Raw genomic sequence first — 21,667 nt, forward strand, 5'->3', positions numbered from 1 at the left:
GCAGTCTTTTAAAATTAAAGAGTCTCGGGTTCAAACCCTGATCGGTATCATAAAAATATTTGGAGTATTTTAGAATATTGAAGTTTATTTGTAGGATAGAAATTTTGGCTAAGTAGGCCAATTAATATGATGCTTAGAAATGCTAAATAGAGAGAGTGTTGCTGTACCAAGTTAGGATAATAGGAGAAACCCTATGTTTAATTTTTTCTGACAAATTAATTTGGATAATTAATTTTGTCATTAAAAAATATTATCGTTTTGTTGGCCAAAACATGATGGGATTATAATTTATTCAACACCATATACAAAACGGGATAAAAACCATCTCCAGGTCTTAATATATCCTTTATCTATATAGAAGTCAAAATTAGTTTTAAGTCATTTTTAACTTACTTCAGTCATTCGTTACCATTTTATTGTAAATAAAATGCACGCGATTATTATGCATACGGTTTTGTGACTCGGAACACTGTAAGCAAAGCAGTGTATGATACTTAATGATCAAAATGTAACCATTAATTGCATATGTATGCAATGACAAATACGAATCATTATAGAAATGATAATTGAACTGTGTGCGTTAGTGCTCCCGCCGCTGAAATTTAGCATTTGATATAGAATGTGCATTTATTATATTAGTTAACTGTAGATCTCACAATAATAATAAATATAAACTGCATGATAGTATTCGAACCAATACTAATTCTCCACCATTTCCTTTTCCTTCTTAATCAAATGGTGACGATTTGACTAGGCAATTTAATAGCTGTATTTGTGCGTCTAAATGAAGATTGTTTTGATTTTTTCATGAGTCTTTCACATACAGGGTGATTCAGTATATAATATATACCATCATTTAAAGCATCAAGAACGAGTAAAATTTTTGTTCCGAACTAAGTGTCAAATATCAACGGTATACAGGGATTTTAAAAACAAAAAAGATAATCAAGTAGAAATTTCGTGAAAATTCTTAAAAAACCCTTTAATCTCGGAAACCGTTGAGATTTGACACTTCGTTCTGTATATGTTATGTCACTGATTACTATGAATCACCTTGTTTCTCATACTCCAAAAATTTAAACATTTATTGTGATTATTATACAAAAATAAAAATTGTCTTAATTTATGTAAGTGGATTTTATCTGAGAATTAAAATCGCTTTTAAAAATATAATCTTTTAAATTACAGTTAATGGATTTATATACATGTTAATCAGTTATATATTTTTACATTACCAAAACATTACCATTTTGAAATGAAAAAAAAACAAAAATTTAATCTGAGCAGCACATTTCCCACCGCATTTTTAAAAAGTTGCATAAGATGATAAAGAAATTATAACAGAAAAATATTAATTTGGTTCGTAGTAGAGGGCAATTTTCCATAATCCAGTTTCTCTGAAGGGAAGTAGCAATAATCCTGCTATATTTACCTGATATATCTTAAAAGTTGATCAAGACGTGTCATCATTGAAGTAAGCCGAACTTGAGATACTGATCTGCACAGACAAAACTGACAAGTAAACAGATCTCTCTAAAAATAGTTTATTTACGCTTCCCTTGCATGGAAGAAACACATTTTCATCGAAAACTCGACATGTGAAATTTGGTGCCATCACAAAGCTTCCTTTATAGTATTGCAATGCAGTCAGTCAAAAATAAATAAATTTAAGAAAATTATGTTGTGTTCAAAAAAAATTTTAATTTTTCCAAAACATATTTTATTCATTTCTTTTTAATTTTAATTAATTAACAGAAGAAAAAACAACAAAAATAAAATAATTACCAAATGTAAACCAAAAAAAAAAAAAAAAAAATTCTTTGATTTTAACAGTGTTAAAAATATTAATAAAAAAAATATAATAAAAATTTTTTCAACATTTCTCAACATTTCTCAAACAAAAGGTTATTAAACTTGAATTAAAAAAGATTAAAATAACAATAAAACCAACAGCAACAACAACAACACCAGAAACCCAATATCACACCCAGAAAAAAAAAATTTTATACGCACAAATCTTTATATATGCATTGCATGTATGTATGTATGTACATATAATATGTGTGTGAATCGAGTATAATAATAATAACAAGTACGTAATATTGTGTCTACAGGTAAGTTATTTTTGTTTTTCTTATTTTTCTTATTTCATTTTTCATATGGATACTGTAGAATCGAAATAATTTTCATAGATCACGTTTTTATTTTTATATATATTGCTATATATACATAATATATACAATGACCATGCATACATAAGTATGTCATGAATATAATGATATATACTCAATATATGTGCACATATGTACTATTATTAGTTGTATATAAATAATATATTTATGATATTCTCATTTAATTACTACAAAGCAGTTCGTATATTCAAGGTACTTGTGTATATATGAATTGTGAATTTATATAGGGTGGATGAAAAATTTATGTATTACAATTTTTGTTTAACTCTTTTCAATTTGCTGTTTCTACTTTTTTTACCGACCGCATTCTATACAATGAGGTAGATTATGTGATGGCATCAAATTTTGAATGTCGAGTCGATCTGTGAATCTGTCACTCGTGTATCTCAAGTTCAGCTGAACCGATTTTAATGAAATTCTATACGTGAGTTTATTCTGGCTAGGAAATAGATTGATGAACTTTTGGGATATATCAGGTTTTGTGGGTCAATTTTACATTTTTGTGTATATAGAGAGAAATAATCAACCAATTTCCTTGAAATTTAATATTCAATTTCGGGGTTGTTATTAAAAACAATGAATCAGTAAGTTTTTTGGAAAGATAAGAACTCAGAAACCAAATTGAGGGCCGATTTTTTATTTATAATAAAACCATATCTACGGAACGGATTGATGGCATTACTTGAAATTTGATATTTGAGTTTTGATTGTTACCGAAATTAACTGGTAAACTTTTTATAGGATTCGGATGGCACAAAACGAAATTTGTTAAGAGTCAAATTTACATATTTCTAGGTATATTAGGTAAAAGCTTGCCAACTTCCTTAAAATTTAAAGGAATTTTTCAAAATGCATTTTCTTAATCATCTTCATCTTCTGTAACACTTTCATTAAATGAATTAAAATACATTACTGTCGGTTATGTTCTGACCACATCAGATTTTTTTTAATTTTTAATCTAAATTAAATAAATTGAAGAGTACAGATTTCAATTGATTATATATGCGTTTGGTGACCTTATTAGTACATATATGTATATATATAAATATATATGTATATATAATTACTTCAAAATTTAAATATATAGGGAATATAGAACAGAAATACAATTATTATACTTTTATATTTCATATATACATACAATCAATATTGAATAATTTTATTTTCAAACAAAATAAAATAAATTATGTTATATAGAGAAAACAAGAAACGTTCTGATCTATGGAATGGAAGAAGAGGAAATGAAGAAAGAGATTTGTAAGGCTGTTTAAATTTTCACAAATATTATAAAATTTAAAAAAAAACCGAGAGATTTAAAATGATATACGTATAGTAAAATGATGATGATGGGAGAACTGAATGCAAATTGGAAAAACTGTGCTAGAGAGGGGGTTGTTAAAAAATCAGATTATAAGAATGCAGTTCAAAATTTAAAACGAATAAATTTTACGAAATATATAAGAGAATCTAAAGGACATTTGTGAAATAGTTTAAAGTTTTCTTTTTTTTAATTTAAATAAAACGGGAAATATTAACGAATTTCAGATTTATTGAAAAAATACAGATTTTTAAATATTAAAATAAAGAAAAGAAGAAAGAAGGCGTACGAGGACGACGAATTTGGTAAATGTTCAAAAATACAGAGACTTGGATGCGGGCAAATAAGACTGTTTCAAATAATAAACGAGAAACTGTTTAAAATTTCAAAATTTTTAAAATATTTTTATTATAATTGGAAGCGTGCAGCGCAGATTAAAAACATACATACGCCAGGATTCAAATAAATGGAAAACAAATTGGTCCGAAATTTTAATATGAACAGATGACAAATTGAAAAAATATAAACAGACGCAATAATAGTAAGTCAATTTTAAAGCATTAAAAACTTAAAAATTTTGTATTTTAGGAATTCTTTTAAAAGTGACAATAAATAAGAAAAAAAAAACTTTTCACCTGTACCCCTTGTGTTATAAATACTAATTAATACAAGATTTACTTACAAATGAATTAATATGTATGTATGTATATAATATAAACATGACTGTAATTACTTTTGTTTTAATTTTTATAAAGAATCATTACTATGTCAGAGACATCGCATGTATAACCCTCCCGAATTAAAATATAAATTCAAAATATAAATATATATGTATACGTATGTGTATTTGTATAGTAAAAAAAAAAAAAAAAAAGTCGAAACAGTCATCATGAATTAAAATAATAGAAAAAAATTAAAACTGTAAAGATATTTTCAACTTAAAAATTACATTTAAGAAATTAAAGTAATAAAAACTAAAAACTTATATAAAAAACTCATATAGAGTAAAACCTCGATTATCTGCTGTCCGTTTAATAGCACGTTTCCCGTTTTGTTTGCCATTTACTTTAAACGCATTTCTTTAATAACAAAATTCTACTTTAGTGTACCGAATTCTGGCTAATATTTGCCATTTATTGCAAGTTGTTATATAGAAATTCCGTTAACCATATGATTTGAAAATTTTTGAAATATCAATATTGTTAATTTACTTACTTTGATTTAATTAATGTGAAAATAATGATAGAATCCCCTAATATTTGAATGAATGAATAAAATTTTACAATATCGTATATAGATTGAAGCTTTTGAATATATACAAAGGTATATATACATATTTGTGTATTATACAAAAGATATTAAAAATACTTTGTTTTTAAAATCTTTGATTATACACAATTTTTAAATTATATTTTATTTAACAGTCCATTTAACGCAGTTAAGCGGTTTTAGTTAAGTGAATCAGTTGTACAGCTCAAAGAATTCTTTAAATGTATTTGTTGTTGTAAATGTTTAACTCGTTCCTTTGATTACGTCATCCATCTGTTCTGCAGTTGCATGAAGAAATTTCCATTAAGATAAATTAGTAGTGTAATAGGCACATTCTTATTGATTCCGCAACTATGATGTTGTATTAGTAAAATTCATAATAAAATGTATTTGTTTAATTTTTAGGACAAACTACCGAGGCAAGGTAATTACCAGTGTTTTACTGTATATGAAATTCACATAATAAAGAATCAAGGTATAAAATATCATATAACTATATATAAATTGCACCCATAACCAAAAAGTCTTCATATCAACATTCAAATTTTCAAATCAAAGAGAGGTACTTAAAACAAAATATGTATACAAAAAAATAAAAAGAAAATTAGAGCTTTATTTTTTTAATTTTGAATTAGTATGCGAAGACATCCTTAGCTAAACGTGCTTAAAATAAGTTCAGGTCTATAATAAAAATTAAAAATAATACACATTTTATTATCATTATCCATATACAACTAAATAATATATATATATATATATATATATGTATAAATATATATCTTAATATTTAAATAAATAAAATGAAGTGTCTCCACAGATTATTTTTAAAACCGCCATATTAACATAAGAGATTATTTTTAATATTATAAATTTGGTCCATGTAATCTGTGGTACTTTGGAGGATTGAAGGGATCTAATCAATTATAATAGTTTGATTGTAATTTTCTTCGATGAATTGAATAGTTTTTATATAAAATTAATATATAAATGAAATTTCAGATTAAATCAATTACAGCTTGTTAAGTAGGTAAATATACACTTTTCCTCCAATCTAAAAAATGAAAATATTTCAAAAGTTTTTTTTTTACTATATAAAGATTCTCTTAATATCGTGCATATTTCTTGATTTCATATTTTTAGTTTGGGAGTCAAGAAATCAAGAAATTAAGATTTTTTCTGATTTTATCAGCTAACTATACATAACTAAAAAATTATTCTAATTAAGAAATTATAGTGTTGCTATTGTAACAAACTGCATAAGACTCAAGTCTCTCTTTCACAGAAATCATCAACCTCTTTCCCAGAAATCATCAAAAACTCTAAAGAAACCTCATCAAAACCCTCATCAAGAACCCTCTTACACAGAAATCATCAAAACAGACGATTTAACTTTGTGTATTCGCACATTATAGATTCTCCATTATCGTATTTCCTCTTCTAGACAAAATAGGCCCGGTTTCGCTCTGGTCGGCCATAAAAAACGCCTGTCGATATTGGTTTAATTTTATTTTTTTCTAAATTAAAAAAAAAAAATATATTTGCCAACCAGCCACTTATTCCGGGATACTGGAATATTATTAGAATAAGGTCCGTGTTACATTGTATCAGAAGTTGTTATTAAGTAAAATTCTCATACACTCTGTAATAAAATTTCATGATTTTTAATTTTATTTTCATCGTTAATTGCTCCTTTATGTTTTTTTTTTTTTTGTTTTGTGTTTTCATATTATTTATTTCATCTGCTCTTTTTTTTCTACATTTTTGTTTCATTTATTTGTGCATTGCATATTTAATTATTAAAAAAATTAATTTTTTTTTTTATATTTTGTCTCTTCACCTTAATTGAAGCCCTATATGTTGTTTTATAAAGCATACGAATTTTTAGCGATGTTAATGAAAATTTTCATGGGATCAACCGAAAAATCATATAGTCTTAGATTCTTACTGGAATTTAGGTAATAATGTGTATATAAAGAATAAAAATAGTTGTCGTCACAACAATATTTTACAGGTTGAAATTGTGTTTTTACTATTAAATTAAGAATTAGACTTAATTTGACTGACTCAACTTTTAATTAAAATTAACAGCATTTCCATAGATTGTATAGATGATGTTTCAACAAATTTGATTACAGAAAAGATCATTTTGCGATTCAATATGTTCACATACATGTATATACAAGCGATTATAGACACATAGTATCAGCATTTTTCATATTTGTATAAAGAAGACGCATCGTTCAAAACATAATTAAAATATTTAGTTAAAGATATGAATACCTGAAAATTCGTATATGACTAATCATATAGTATAAAACGTTTTACTGAAAAATCCAAAGCTGTATACAGCTGTATAAAATTAATGGGTGTGTATAAATTATAATTTGACATACTTTCTTATTTAGTTATTGAAATATTTAAATATTTACCTTTAAAGGTTTTATTGGAACAATTCAAGCTCTTTCGTCGAAATTTTGTGAGATAAATCTGAACTGTTAAGGCCAACCGGATGGATGCGAAATTATAACGATGGCTTGTAGATATTTCTACAAGCCATCTATTTAAAATTATTCATGAATAGATAAAATATTATAAAGAATTAAAAGAATATCATTAAGAATATAAAAGTGCGGTTATTAATTAAATAGTTTCTATATAATATAGACTTGTAAAATATTATAAGAAGTGTCATTTGTATTTTTTAAAAGCCATAGTCAATTAAAAAAATCTGATGTGGTTATCACATGACCGAACGCAATATGTATTGTCAAGTTAAGTGAAAGTGTTAAAGAATATTATAAAAATGTCTGTTAAATACTACTTTCCAATTTTTAGAGCGTTGGTAAGCTTTTAGTTATCATATCTAGAAAAATGAAAATGTGGCTGTTAGTAGAATTTCGCTTTGTACCATCCGATATCTCTGAAAAGAATTCCCAATTAATTTCAGTAAGAACTAGAACCAAAATATGAAATTTCAAGATATTTCATCAATCAGTCCCGTAGATATGTTAGAAAATGTAAAATAGGTCCCCAATTCGGTTTCCGAGCTCCGATCATCCCTAAAAATTTCCAATTTTAGATTTTTCCAGTTTCATTATTTTAGAATCCCAAATTTAAATATTAAATTTCAACGAAATTGGTTGATTATTTTTTTTTAAAGGGCAAAAATCTGAAATTCGCCCGCAAAAAATTCCAGTTCGCAAGGCTTGATATATCCTAAAATGTCATTAGGTATAGTGAAATTTTAATTTATGCTGATGATATGAAAATTTTTAAGGTAATTTCTTGCTTAGAGGATAATACGAGTAATAAATTGCAAGAATATTTGGTTTCTTATATATTATAGGTTCGTTCTAATCTTGAATATGCAAGTCAATTCTAGAAGCCACATTATTCTTTGCATATAGTGAGAATTGGGACGGTTTAGAGGAATTTTTTTTAGAGCATAGTCTAAACTGACATGATCTGCCGCCTTACGGAGACCGACTTAAACTTTTAGCTTGACTACTTTAGAATCTAGAAGAATCGTTGTTCATTCTTCATGTTAAAAATGGGCAAATTGATGCTAAAATAATTTAAGAATTCGTGAATTCTAGCTTAAATACCAGTATTCGGTTTAAGTCAGAAAATATATTTATTACAGGCCTTTCATCGGACGAATTATGGGAAATAAGAACCAATAAATAGAATATTTATTAATGTTAATAAATATAAAAATTTTGTTGAACTGTCGCAAAGTAGAGAACAATTGAAAAAAACTTCTGTTCTCCAACTTACCATAAATTTGCATTATTTCTCTGGCAGCTTGTATAGTTTAAGTTTATATTGTAAAAAAAAAAATCGAAAACAAAAAAATTAATAGAATTATTTTTTTTCGGTAAATTTGTTTGAGTTAGGCAAAAGAAAATAAAAAAAAAAAAAGTTGATCAATCCGTGACATAGCCAAAACAAAGTCACATATAAAATTTCATGGAAAATCGGTTCAGCCGATACATGCGTGCAGACAGCCAAACTAATAGATCGACAGGTTGCTGAAAATATTTTATTTACAGTTCCCTACCATGAAGAAGTGAGTTCCCACCGAAAACTATATATGCAAAATATGTTGCCATCACATAACCTCCCTTATTGTATGCAATACGGTCGATAAAAATATATAGTAAATAATATAACCCCTTCTTCATCATTTTAAAATAATTAATATGATGCATTAAAAGTTCTCATTTCTGTTATACTTTTTTAAGAATTTTGGTTTGCATACATTTTAACTACTTATATATATACAATTAATCGACATCTTAAAAAACAAAAAACTAATACCCCCGTATATTATATAAAACTTCTCATGTGAACATAAAATAATAATAACATTTTGTTGTATCCGTTAACCGCCTTCAGTTTTATTTCTGGCTGATGTTTATTTGTTTCTTATATACTTATAGTTCTTCAAAAATATAATTATTGAATATCTAGGTATTATTATATTTTGTGGTTTTTCATATAACTACCTTATTTCTATTGTTGGCAAATGTTATTACACATGGGTTCTTTAAAAATAGGGTTACCATATTTTTAATTAAAAACACAACTTGTGGCTGAAATTTTTCGGGAGGAAAGTATTTCTCAAATTGAGCTTTTTTCCCTCTTTTTTTTTTTTTTGCAAAACTAACTAACAGCGAATACAGAACTTCAATAAAAACCTCTCTAAGACCCTACAACTATTTTCTTTTCCATTTCATATGAACAGTTTTGGTTTCATCTCACTTTTTGGTTTACCAACTTTCCAATTCCAGCAAAGTATCTACTACTTTATAGCTATTCTCTGAAAAATATTATTTTCTATTCGCACCAAATTTTCAATCACAATAATAATTTTTTCATTTTATTTGGCTGTCTTTATATGTAGTATGATTTCTTACGGTCTATGTGAACTATTATAACTCCTATGGCTATAATATACCTAGCATAAACTTAGGAATTTGTTATTTAAGAAGATCTGTATTTTCTTTGTTCTTAGACATAGATTTTCTTTACCAATCCTAAATCTTGCATTAAAATATAAATAACGAATTGGAAAAATTTGTATAGGATCTGGTAATTCTTTTAATTTTAAAAAGTATAATATAATATTTTTCCACTTGTTCTTATATATAAATGTATTTTTGTAAATATGTACTCTTGTTTGCCCTATGTGGCTACGTTCCTAATCACGTATATATATATATATATCTGTACATATGTATATATTATAAATTTTTTTTAAAGAAAAAAATTTCAAAGTATTATTAATTTAATCTTTCATTTATAATGACTTGAGGTATTGCACATACATACATGTATGTGAAAAATTGAGATGATTTATAAGGATGTTGTTGAGTTTTTTAATCATCACTTCTCTTAATTCTGTCACACTCTTTTTATTAAAAAAAAAATTTGAATATTTTAATTTTATTTATTAATTTCTAAATGAATTTGTACAAAACAGTTTTAATAGATCAGTATTTATTTATATACCATTAAGTATGGTAAGGTTATACAGGAGCTGTAGCACAATTAGTCTTTGGGTTGAAGGATCTATATGCATTTATATTTTGATAAGGAATTTTTTCTTTTGTTCAATATGCCAAACTACTGAATGATAATTCGTCAAATTGAGTATATTTATTTTTCAATACAATTAACAAGTATTACTTAAAATTTTCGAGTATCTATAACAATATCTAATCGAGTATCGAAAGCAGAAAGAAACCCAATGAGAGTAAAATCGTGAAATAAAAATGTGAGCAAGCTCTTTTTAATACAGCAGTAGCGGTGGCGGCCTAATAAGTACAAATAAGAAGTTATTATAAGAGAGAGTCAAATTTTTAAATATTTTAAAAAAATTCTTGGTTTTGTCTTCAAATATCTTGCGCTTGCCCTAACCAACTAACAAAATTTCCTCATTTTTGTTTTCCTCATTCTTTTTGTGTTTTGCTAGTTTACCTTTTCAATACAATTGTTGTTTTGAGTTTTGTGGTTTGAATTAAAATAAAATAAAAAAATACAATCAAAAAGTTTAGGAAACAAAAATTAAAATAATTTCTTTAATTACAATTTAATTACAAAATTTAAAATGAATGAAAAAAAAAACAAAGAAATGTGAAGAAAGAGACGAAAACAAAGTTGAAATAATTATAAGAAATTAATAGTAATAGGGTACGGATATATCGTATATATTTAAGTATATTCTATATGAAAGAAAAAACAATAGATGAAAAAAATTTTAAGTTTCTATAAATTATAAATAACTATACATTATGTATGTATATACAGAGTATTTCACAGAGTAGCGCAATGACATATACTAAGCGTTAAGATCTTCATGTGTAAGGAAAAAAAAAATGGTTCCACTCTTTGGGAACCGGTTAAACAAGTTAGGGCCTCAAAAAGGACAAAATTTTTTTTATGAAGACCAATATTTAAAATAAAAAAGCGAAAAAAATTCCAAAAATTCATTTTTTAAATGGTTTGGGCATCTACACTAAAAGTTCTACGAAGTTTATTGTGTGCTTGCCTTTATATCGACTTTCAAACGAGTATCTATATAAATGTACTATTATGTCTCACACAATCAAAGTTATAGCATATTTTCAATAAAAATTAGAGAAAAAAAATTTTCTCTTTTCGAGCCGCTATTTCTTAAATTGGTTCCGACAGAGGCCTACTATATAACAATTTGTTTTTACTTACACATGAAGATCTCCAAGCTTGTATATTTCAATTCACCACTGTTTATAATTATATAATTATATATCCATAATGCATATATAATTATAAGATATTATATTCAAATCAAAGCATATATAGAGAAAAATTAACCGGAATATAATGAGGAGGAAGAGGGCAGTGAATCTAATTACAATATTTTGGCTCCAATATTTGTATAGAGTTGAAAGCTCAAAAAGTTCAATAGTAATAAAAAAAAGCAACAATACTTTATTTTATTGTATTTCGAAGATTCTATGAAAAATTATGAATCAAGATCAAGAAATAATTGACACAATATGTGTACAGTACATCTGTAAGTTACATACAAATGTACTGTATAAATAACATTTCTTTTAAAAAACAAACTTTCAATACTTACGGAAAATCTTTACCGATCACGCATTATCCGTACGCATGTATGTTGAGTCCCGATGACTAGCAAAATTATTTAGCAAAAATAATTAAAATTCTTCAAACTTTTGAATCTATCACAAATATAATAAAAACATTTGATGAACAAAATAATATGCTAGATGTCATTCTTTTACTTAGGAAAAAAATTATATTTTTATTCCTAACTAAAGCATCTATTACAACAATATTATGCGTATATAGTATCCAAAGAATTTAGTTTGTTCTACGTAAATAACGTAAGCATATGATCTTTTATTCTGAGGAATGAGTAAAAATATTAGAGTGTTTAAGAAAACAGAAACGTTATACAAAAATAAAGCACTGTGTGTGAACTTGTGAACTTCTGTACCGCGACGACAAGAACAAGCTCGTTTTTTTGAAAATAATTATGATATCCTATGTAATTTTTAAGTGATAGGCGAGCGCATTAATATTAGAAAGTAAATTTCAATTAAATTAAAAATAATTAATTTATTTCGTATTATTCTTGCTAGCTAACCTCCCGACTGGCGCATGTCATTTGTAAAATATTTTATTTTGGTAATTATTTCAGAATTTTTATTTTAATCAAAGTAATACGCAGCAAAATTGAATAATATAGAACATAAAATTCAGAGATTTAAAAATACTAAAGTTTGCCTACTGTGATTCCTTCTAGCCTCCCGACAGGCATGTTATTTTTGTTATTTTGATTAATTTTTGATAATATTAATGCAAAATAACAAGCGATCATTTGAATATTATGAGAAAGTAAGCAAAAAAAAAATCTAAATTCATGATGATTTGAATAAATCCTCTATGTATTTTAATGTTCAAAGAAAATAGCATTTATTGTTCCCGCTTTCTCGTTTTATATGAAAAAAAAATTAACCTGCAAAATTTTACAGATAACCAAATGTACTTTTAATTTAATTTGCAGAAATTAAATTTTATATTATTTGTTAAATATATAAGCTAATTTTATATTTAGTATGTAATTAACCATTTTTTGGTATAAATGGTCGGCTTGAAAATTTCTATATGTATTTATGAGGCACATGCAGTAAAAATTTTTTCCTCTCTGTTGACATTTTTCAATTTTCTAGTCTCAATTTTTTTTATACATTGTACCTACATGCAATACAATTATATTATGTGTGTGTGTTAGATTGCTGGACCTAAAAAAAAAATAAAAATGAAATATTAATTGCAAACTCTAAGCTATCTAAAAGACAATATACAGCAGGAGATCTACTAAATTTTCTATTGCAAAAACAAAATATATAACTATATACAGGAAAATATAAAGCCAGAATCTGTAACAAAATCTAAAATAAATGAAAAAGAAATATAAAACAAAATCATTACAATTAGTATTATATTGTTATTGTTATTTTATTATAATAATTTTGTTCATTATATAAAATAATCATTTTCATCATAATTCAATCACAATCATCCGCCATATTTAATCATATACTTATATATGTATACACGGTGAAAATAAAAGATGTTGTTGGCTCTTTTTGCGAATTATTTTTTTTGTCTATTAATTTTTTTTTTTTCATTACTTTAATTTTTGCATATTTCTACAAACAAACCACAAAATATTTAAAAAAAAAATTGATATTTATATATGTATATATATGTATATATATTTATTTGTATGTACACAATATAATTTGTATAATAAATAAACGAGTGGGAGAATTAAATAAAATTGGATCAAACCAATTGCTTGCAATGTAGCACTTTTCCCTTCAACAAGGGAAAATACTGCTCTTAAAAGCAATCTACTACATTATAAAAATTATTTTAATTCGCATATGAAAAAATTTCAAAAATTGCATACATGTAGGATAAGGAATTTTAAGGATTGCCTCCTTAAATTTTTACTGTTAGCTTTGTTTATTTATAAAAATTTTGAAAAGCTTGTTGTTTCCGGAGTATTAGGTGCAAAAATTCGAATTTTGAAAATTTTGAGGGGCGATAATTCGAGAGAGGATGGAGATAGAAAAAATTTTATTCCAACGAAATGAACTATTAATTAGCGTCTAAGAGCTGCAAAAAATTTCAAACTCGTCCAACTTATGGTCTAGTAGGAAAATGAAATCATTTGAAAAATAAGTGGATTTTAGATAAATTTTAACGTTTATTTCGTTTTTTTAAAGTTCAAATATGATATGCCGCGATAAAAAAAGCTAGCCACTGCTTTTCTACGTTTGCACAATTTAAAAAATGCTTATGGTTTCGCTACAATGAATTTTTAGGAAATGCCATTTTTAGCGTTTTGCGGAGCTAGAAATTTTAGGGGTGGGGAGTTAGGTAAAAATTTTTCTTCTACTGAAATAAGATTCTAGTAAAGATCTCTGTATACATGAATTTTCAGCTTTCTATCTGTAAGGGTGTAGAAATTTTATAAACATGTCCACGAACGGACGGGTGGACGGACAGAGTTAAACTATTAAGCAATTTTTTTGTTTTATTTTTTGTTTTTAGAAAAAATGCTAAAAAAATAATAATATGGATCTTGGAGAAAGAGTGGATCCGTAGAAGGGATAGGGAACTATATTATTAATATTAAAAGTGGGGAGAGTAAAAAAGATAAAGAGCAAAATGAATAAGAAAATAAACACAAAGCAAAAAAAATTACAAAATTGCATTTCATATTGTCCATAATTGCTATTCATAATCGATTAAAGTTTTATAATACATGTAATTGTATATATATACGAGGGTAAATTCATAAAATTTCGGTATAAACTATATATGTTCATATATGTGTACAAAGGAATGGAATGAAAAACTTTGTGAAATTTTGTAAAACTATGTATGTGATGTGATCAGCATATAAGGGACTGAAAGGTATTATTTCTTTTTTCTATCAAAAGTGTGTTCCAGAATAATTGTGAAAATTTTCTTTTAAACACTTCTTATACAAATTTTAAGAATTAAAATTTTAATTTTTAATTTGCAAAGCTTTTATTTTCAAATCCGTAAAATAATGTAAATTTTGTCCGTAATTAGATACACACTTCACTTAGATAGCAAAAAAAACTCAAATATTAAATTTAAAAATAAAATCCGTCCACTTAGTTCCTTCGTTATGGTATAAAATGTAAAATCAACAGTCCCTATAGTGGAAGTTCAATTAACGAGCCCGATATTTTCAAAAAAAAAATTTCTGAGTTTATTTTTTCTCTTATATTATAAATAAACATAGAAATCTTCAGTTTCCGGAAATTTTTGAAGCAATCTACGTGTAAATAATAAATATACTTTTATTTATTATTCGTAAGTACATTAACATTCTATACATACATATATATAGTATCAAAATCTCTATAGAGAATGCAATATTATGGAATTATATTATAAGTGTTCGTTTGTATATTTTAAAATTCAATATAATAAAATCTGATCATTTAAATATAAAATTAAAATAATGGTGTAATAAATTTGTTTTTCCATATCTCATTAGAAAATTTTGTAAATATAAATGATTCGAAAATTGGAAGAAGATCTAAGAGGTTGGTTATTTGTCTACTTGCCATGAGGAATCAAGCTACACACATGTATGACGTATAATGTGACTACGAGTATTTAACATTACAAATGCATTTTTCGCATATTCTTAAATACATTTAACATGTTTTACTGTAAAAATTGTGAGAGATAGAGGATAATATTATATAGGTTAACTTTTAGCTCTTATCGTAGCTCATCGAAAAAATAAAAAAAAAAAAAATAACAAAAAATTTTCAAGAAATTTCGAGGTTTTTAAAAAAAATAAAAATTCAAATTTTGACGAGCTGTATTTCGAAAACTATGGGTTAAATTTTATTTAAACCACACAAATTAATTTTCATACCAGAACAATCAATCGCCTGTAAAGCAAGCTCTCAACAATAACTCCAAGGTGTATGGTTCGGAAGTTATAAACATTTATTTATATGCAGAAAAAGTCCGGTATTTTTTCACAAGGCTGTAGTTCGAAAACAAGTATATCTGCCGCCCTTCCCCACCAATACATTTTTTTGATGAAAATTGATCAAAGAATCATTACTGAAATTATTTTCCACCGTATGCGAAACACCCTGTATATGAACCAAGGAAATATACTGGAGTACAAAATTATATATTTAGTGAGGAGTAAAGATACAAAGAATTATTGTTATAATTTGCATATTTATATCTATACCAACATATATACCTCCACATTTTACTTAATTGTTTTCTCTTTTTATCATGTATAAAACGCAGCACATATTCCGTTTCAATTTTTTTGTATATATATGAAATCATTGCGCCTTTAATTCATTTATTATATTAGAAAATAGTATATGAATTTATATTAAGTGGTTTTATATACACACCTATATATATACATATATATGTAGAACAATATTGATTTGTAATAATTACCTTTATCCTTGAGATAGTCATACTAACTTTACACAATACCATTCTTTATAAAAAAGAGAAAAATTAAATAACAATTTAATTTTTTTTTTTGTTTTGCAGAATTTTTCAGGAATAATTTCAATAATCGAAGTTTCATGTAAAAATATATATATACAAATACATACATAATGTATGATAAGGTATATATTGTACATCTTGTTCCAGGCCATCCACATAATTGGTCCGAAAAGCAAAAAAGGGTTCAATAATAATCAATAGATTGTTATAAAAAATCAAAAACAAAAAAAAACCTATAAAATAACTTTTGTTTAATTTTTGTTTTTACTTTTCCTCCATGGTTTTAAAAATTATATCATATACTGAGTGTTCCAAAATGAAAAACAATTTTTTTTTTCTTCTATACTAGGTGAAAAAATCTGGAAAAACGAAGAAGGACGGCCTTTTTCCTCCGGCAGTGGGGGAGCGTGACTCCTACCCTTAAAAATCACCTAAACTCTGAACGGATAAAATTGGTCCTATACACCAACTATTACCTTCGCGCTAACTTGGTTTTTTCGTACAGGAACTAAACACCTTCCATAAGGAAATTGGTATTTCGTATTAAATCGAAAGGTCTTGTTCGTTTAAGTCTTTCTGTCATAACGCCATTGTCTAGCAATGAGCCATATGCTTTGTAGCACAACTCCTAATTTCATCCACAACCAAAGGAATTTCTAAGTCTCTGCGGATATTAGTGTTACGTACATACCATGGCGCATTTACCATGCGCCGTAAAACTTTATTCTGGAAGGTTTGAATTTTCTTAATGGGAGTCTTCCTGGCACAACCCCACAGTTGAATGCTGTATAGCCATATTGGTTTAATAATTTGGGTATAAATCAATAACTTATTATCAATTGCCAAATTGGACTTACCACCTAGGAGCCAATAATTTTCTCTATACATTTATTTTCTAATTCTATGTGTTTCTTCTTTATATGCTCTTTCTACCTTAGCTTGACATCTAAAATCATTCCTAGGATTTTGCTGAGTTATGGATTTCGTTCCATTTAAGTAAATTTGTGGTAGATTCACTATTTTTCGATTCGCGAAGTTTATGTCAACCGATTTTGCTTCATTCAACTTCATTTTCCAATCTTTCGTCCACTGGCTTTCTTTGTTACTTGAATGCCATATATCCATATTGGTAAAATGAACATCAACGTCATCTTCTTCTCATGTATTAATTATATTTAAATATGCTGCAGCATCCTCACTTGCTCCTCACAAACTAATTTTAGGTACTCATATTATCATACTGTTCCTTGTAACCAAAATTTTATGTAAGTACTCATATTCATAATTAATACAATTTAATATACTTAATTTTTTAAATTTTATAATGTTGTTTTATATACAAAAACACCCTGTGTTAACAATAATATCTTGAAATGTATTAAATCACACTAATATATTTAAGTCACCGTATTTATGAATTTATTATCATGTACATATAAATATTTATACATATATGTATATATTTTTAAAAGAAAATTGTATTATTAGAGCTGCCATATACCATATAGCTTTTATATAGTATTCCCAAACAAAGAAATGAAGTGTGTATACATAAGCTTGGATACTCAAATATTATTTATTGCGATTTGCATATTAGAAATGCATTTGAGAGAAAATAGAGGTGAGAAAATAATGAAAAATTTTAGAGTAGAGAGAGTGCAGAGAGAGAAACGAATATATTAATTGAAATACTTAAGGTACTTGACATATGTGCCACAATGTGTCAATATCAAAATATTTTATCCTTTTTTTAGTATTTTATAAATATAAACAGTATATTGTAAAAGGTTGCTTGTTCCAATACACATAAATATATTATTATTACACCTATTTATGATTAAATATATTGTGTTTTAATGAAAATCAAATTGAAATAGCGCTATTCTTCTATCCGTTCTACTCGATATACAATATAATTTCGGTGTATACAGCGAACTAGAGGAACTCATTTCTCTTCTTTTGTGTTAGTCAAAATTTTACATTCAATACCAAACTATCTGCTTGCATAATAATATTTTCATTCTTGCATTTATTTCAATTTCTAATTGAAAATCTGGCAACCTGTAATTGTAAAATAATTTATTATTTATGTTCTCATTATATGAATGTACATATATATATATATTGTATATGCGTCAAAATTTATGTACATGCCCATATATTTCTAGTGTATTACATTGATTTTTATTATGAATATGCAGATATAATAATTCATCAGGAATATGAATTAATGTTTTTGTTTTTGTTATTCTGCTTTTCTTGGACTTCTCTTTGCGATATCTGGTATATGAACTTTTTCTTTCCTTTTAATAATTTTTTTTTTGAATCATGAATGCAGAGCTAAAGTCAGATTATTTTTTTTTTTATGTTTTTCATTTTCTGGCTTTCTTATGTGAACTGGAATAAATTTTTGTTTTTAAATATATTTTGTTTTTTGTTTTTTTCTTTTTTTATATTTAATAATAACAATAATTGCTATTCTACCACAATATTTCATTATTTTGTTCACGTACATATACCTACACTATAATTTATAATATTAAATATATTTCATGTACATTATATACATACACATATATACATAATGTCCTTATACATTTGAATGTACGTTATTATAATAAATATAATATGATAAATAAATATGAGTCTGTCTTTTATATATAAATAAAAGAAAAACAAAAAAAAAAAATAAATTAGAAAATTAAAAAAAAAAAAAAATTTTTTTTCCAAGGATTAACACCATGTTTAAAATTTTATTTTTAATTTTCTTTACAGTTGACCATGTATACAAAATTCAAAAATATACCAAAGAATTTTCCTAATTAGAAATTATTGATAAACTTCTTAAAGAATTTATACCGCATAGTCGAATTTCTAAAGCAAATTTTTGCATTTTGGAAAATCCAATATGTTTTTGGATAAATTGCAAAGCAAATTATGATTTAAAAAAATTTGTAGTGAAAATAAACATGAAAACTGTAACATTTTCTTTATGTGATATATGAAAAATCCTACAATACATAAATCGGTTTCGTCAAATTTTGAATTTTTGTTTTAATTCTTTGTGGAGGAGTGCCATTGTTCAATACAATATAAATATTATGAAGATATTTGCAAACTAAATATCATAAAAATTCCTCATATTTTATTATAGATTAGACCCATTAACCATATCTATAGGCTTAATTACCCTACCTTTTCAAAAATTTTAGTGTCCGAACTAATATTTTAGTATATTAAAATAACCATATTTTTGTATAACATCCAAAATATGTGAACGTACATTCACACTAACACAGCATATTATAAACGTTTATTAAAAAATTATTTACCAATTTACAAATCGAAAAAAAATTTCCGAAAAAAGCATAAACAGAAAAACAAAAAAACACATTTTTTTACAGCTCTAAAGTTTAAAAATTGCTAATTGCTCACACACAACTCTTTTCATAAAAAAAAAAAAAGAAAATTTTAATTTGTATTTCACACAAACTCAAAAACAACAAAAAAAAAAAATTATAAACATAAAGGAATTTTTTTTGGTACACTATGCAAAACTTGCAGTGCAACTAAAAATTCAAAAAAAAAAAGAAAATGAAATGAAAAAAAGTAGAGATCCAAGGCAAAATCAGAAAAAAAAAAATAAAAGCTACATTTATTTTAAGATTTTTTTTTTAATTCGACTCAGAGAGTATGCATCAATATTCCACTTCCATTATATACTGTATATATATATATATGTATACAGGGTGTATCGCATAAAGTAGCAAATAATTTCATAGATGATTCTTTGATCAATTTCCAGTAAAAAATTGTATTGGTTGGCAGGGGCGGCAGATATATTCGTTTTCGAACTACAACCTGTTGAAAAAAGGTGCCGGACTTTTCTTGCATATAAATAAATGCTTATAACTTTGGAATCATACAACATAGAGTTATTGTTGAGAGCTTGTTTTACAAGCCATTGATTATTCTTTATTTTTGGTATTCACCTTATGCAAAACACCCTGTATATATATTAAATCTAAGTGTATATAATAAAAATTATACATGCATAAGATGTTCTACTCACACAAGAGAGATGATTTCAGGAACGATACAATCTTCTTGATTAAACAAACAGAAAAAGGATGCCAGATGAATTAAAATAAAATGGAAGTATACACATACTTCGTAAATTAGTCTTTATATTCTTGATTTTGCATAAATACAAAAATTGTATGTGCATATTTGTTTGTTTTGTTTGACAGATATTTTTAATATATAAAGAATATTTACAAAATTTGAAGAAAATTTAAATAGAATCAAATTATACTCTAACGTACACTCTATATACAATATTTGTTATTTGATTTTAGAAAATAAGAAATGAATTTTGAAAAAAAATATTAATGTTTGAAATTTTGTAAAAGAAAATCTGTTAATTATCATTGGAAATCAATTGTGGTATTAAATGAGGGTCTCTGAAGCATAGTGGCATAAGTCACATACAAAAAAAATTTTTTTTGCTTGCTCCAATCCGTTATGTATATCTTCTAAAATCAGTAATATTAGTTTCCAGTTTCGAAATAGCTTTTTTCCTATTTATTTTTCACAAAAGTACTTATGCTTTTGTAAAAATTTTCTGATTTTTCAAAAGCAAAGTGGCATAATTGCGGCTTACGCCACTCTGCTTCTAAGTCCCTCAAATAATTGTTGAGATCTTTGATACGCACTTCAACGGTATTCCCCAATATATGGTTTTTATTCTTCTCAAATACTGGATAGTAATGTTGAATAGTTAGCCACGCATATTCAAAAACTTCATGAATATTATTTGCAGAACTGTCCATGATCACCACGTTTGACTTGCCCCTGTATGAATATCCAAATATCTGAACGTCTTTATTCCAGCAAAGTATACGCTTATATTTATTTAGCTTCCAAAAATTATGATACAATGGCAATATTTTCATTTAAAAATAAAATTGTATCATAATAATTACAATGTGACCAATGTGAGAATGCAAAACAGCGAAAGAAACTAAAAAAAAAAAAATTAAAATAATTTTATATAGAATTTTTGCATCATGTTCACGTATTAAAAGAAGTAAATAACAATGATAATTTCAATATGCAAAATCAGGAGAGAAAACAAAAAAGAAATTAATCGCGCACCATATGTATACTTTACTTTATGATGCAACAAAATATGAACTTTATTAGTTTGTTAAAGAATAGAACCAAATTATACTTTAAGGCACAAAAATTTAATACAACCGTATAG

At 25.8% G+C, this 21,667-nt stretch overlaps 1 protein-coding gene across 1 annotated transcript in view; it reads right to left on the reverse strand.

The window, feature by feature from the left end:
- LOC129612139 (uncharacterized protein K02A2.6-like) overlaps nt 1-21,233 on the reverse strand; it is a 179,073-nt gene extending 157,840 nt beyond the window's left edge. The window contains exon 1 of the mRNA XM_055525653.1: nt 21,065-21,233. Within this exon, the coding sequence (XP_055381628.1) occupies nt 21,065-21,233 (169 nt within the window). The remainder of the gene's footprint in view (nt 1-21,064) is intronic.
- Between the last annotated feature and the right edge of the window lie 434 nt (nt 21,234-21,667).

This window comes from Condylostylus longicornis, unplaced genomic scaffold (genome assembly GCF_029603195.1).
Source record: "Condylostylus longicornis isolate FDR11 unplaced genomic scaffold, ASM2960319v2 ptg000057l, whole genome shotgun sequence".
In the NCBI taxonomy this organism is placed as follows: domain Eukaryota; kingdom Metazoa; phylum Arthropoda; class Insecta; order Diptera; family Dolichopodidae; genus Condylostylus; species Condylostylus longicornis.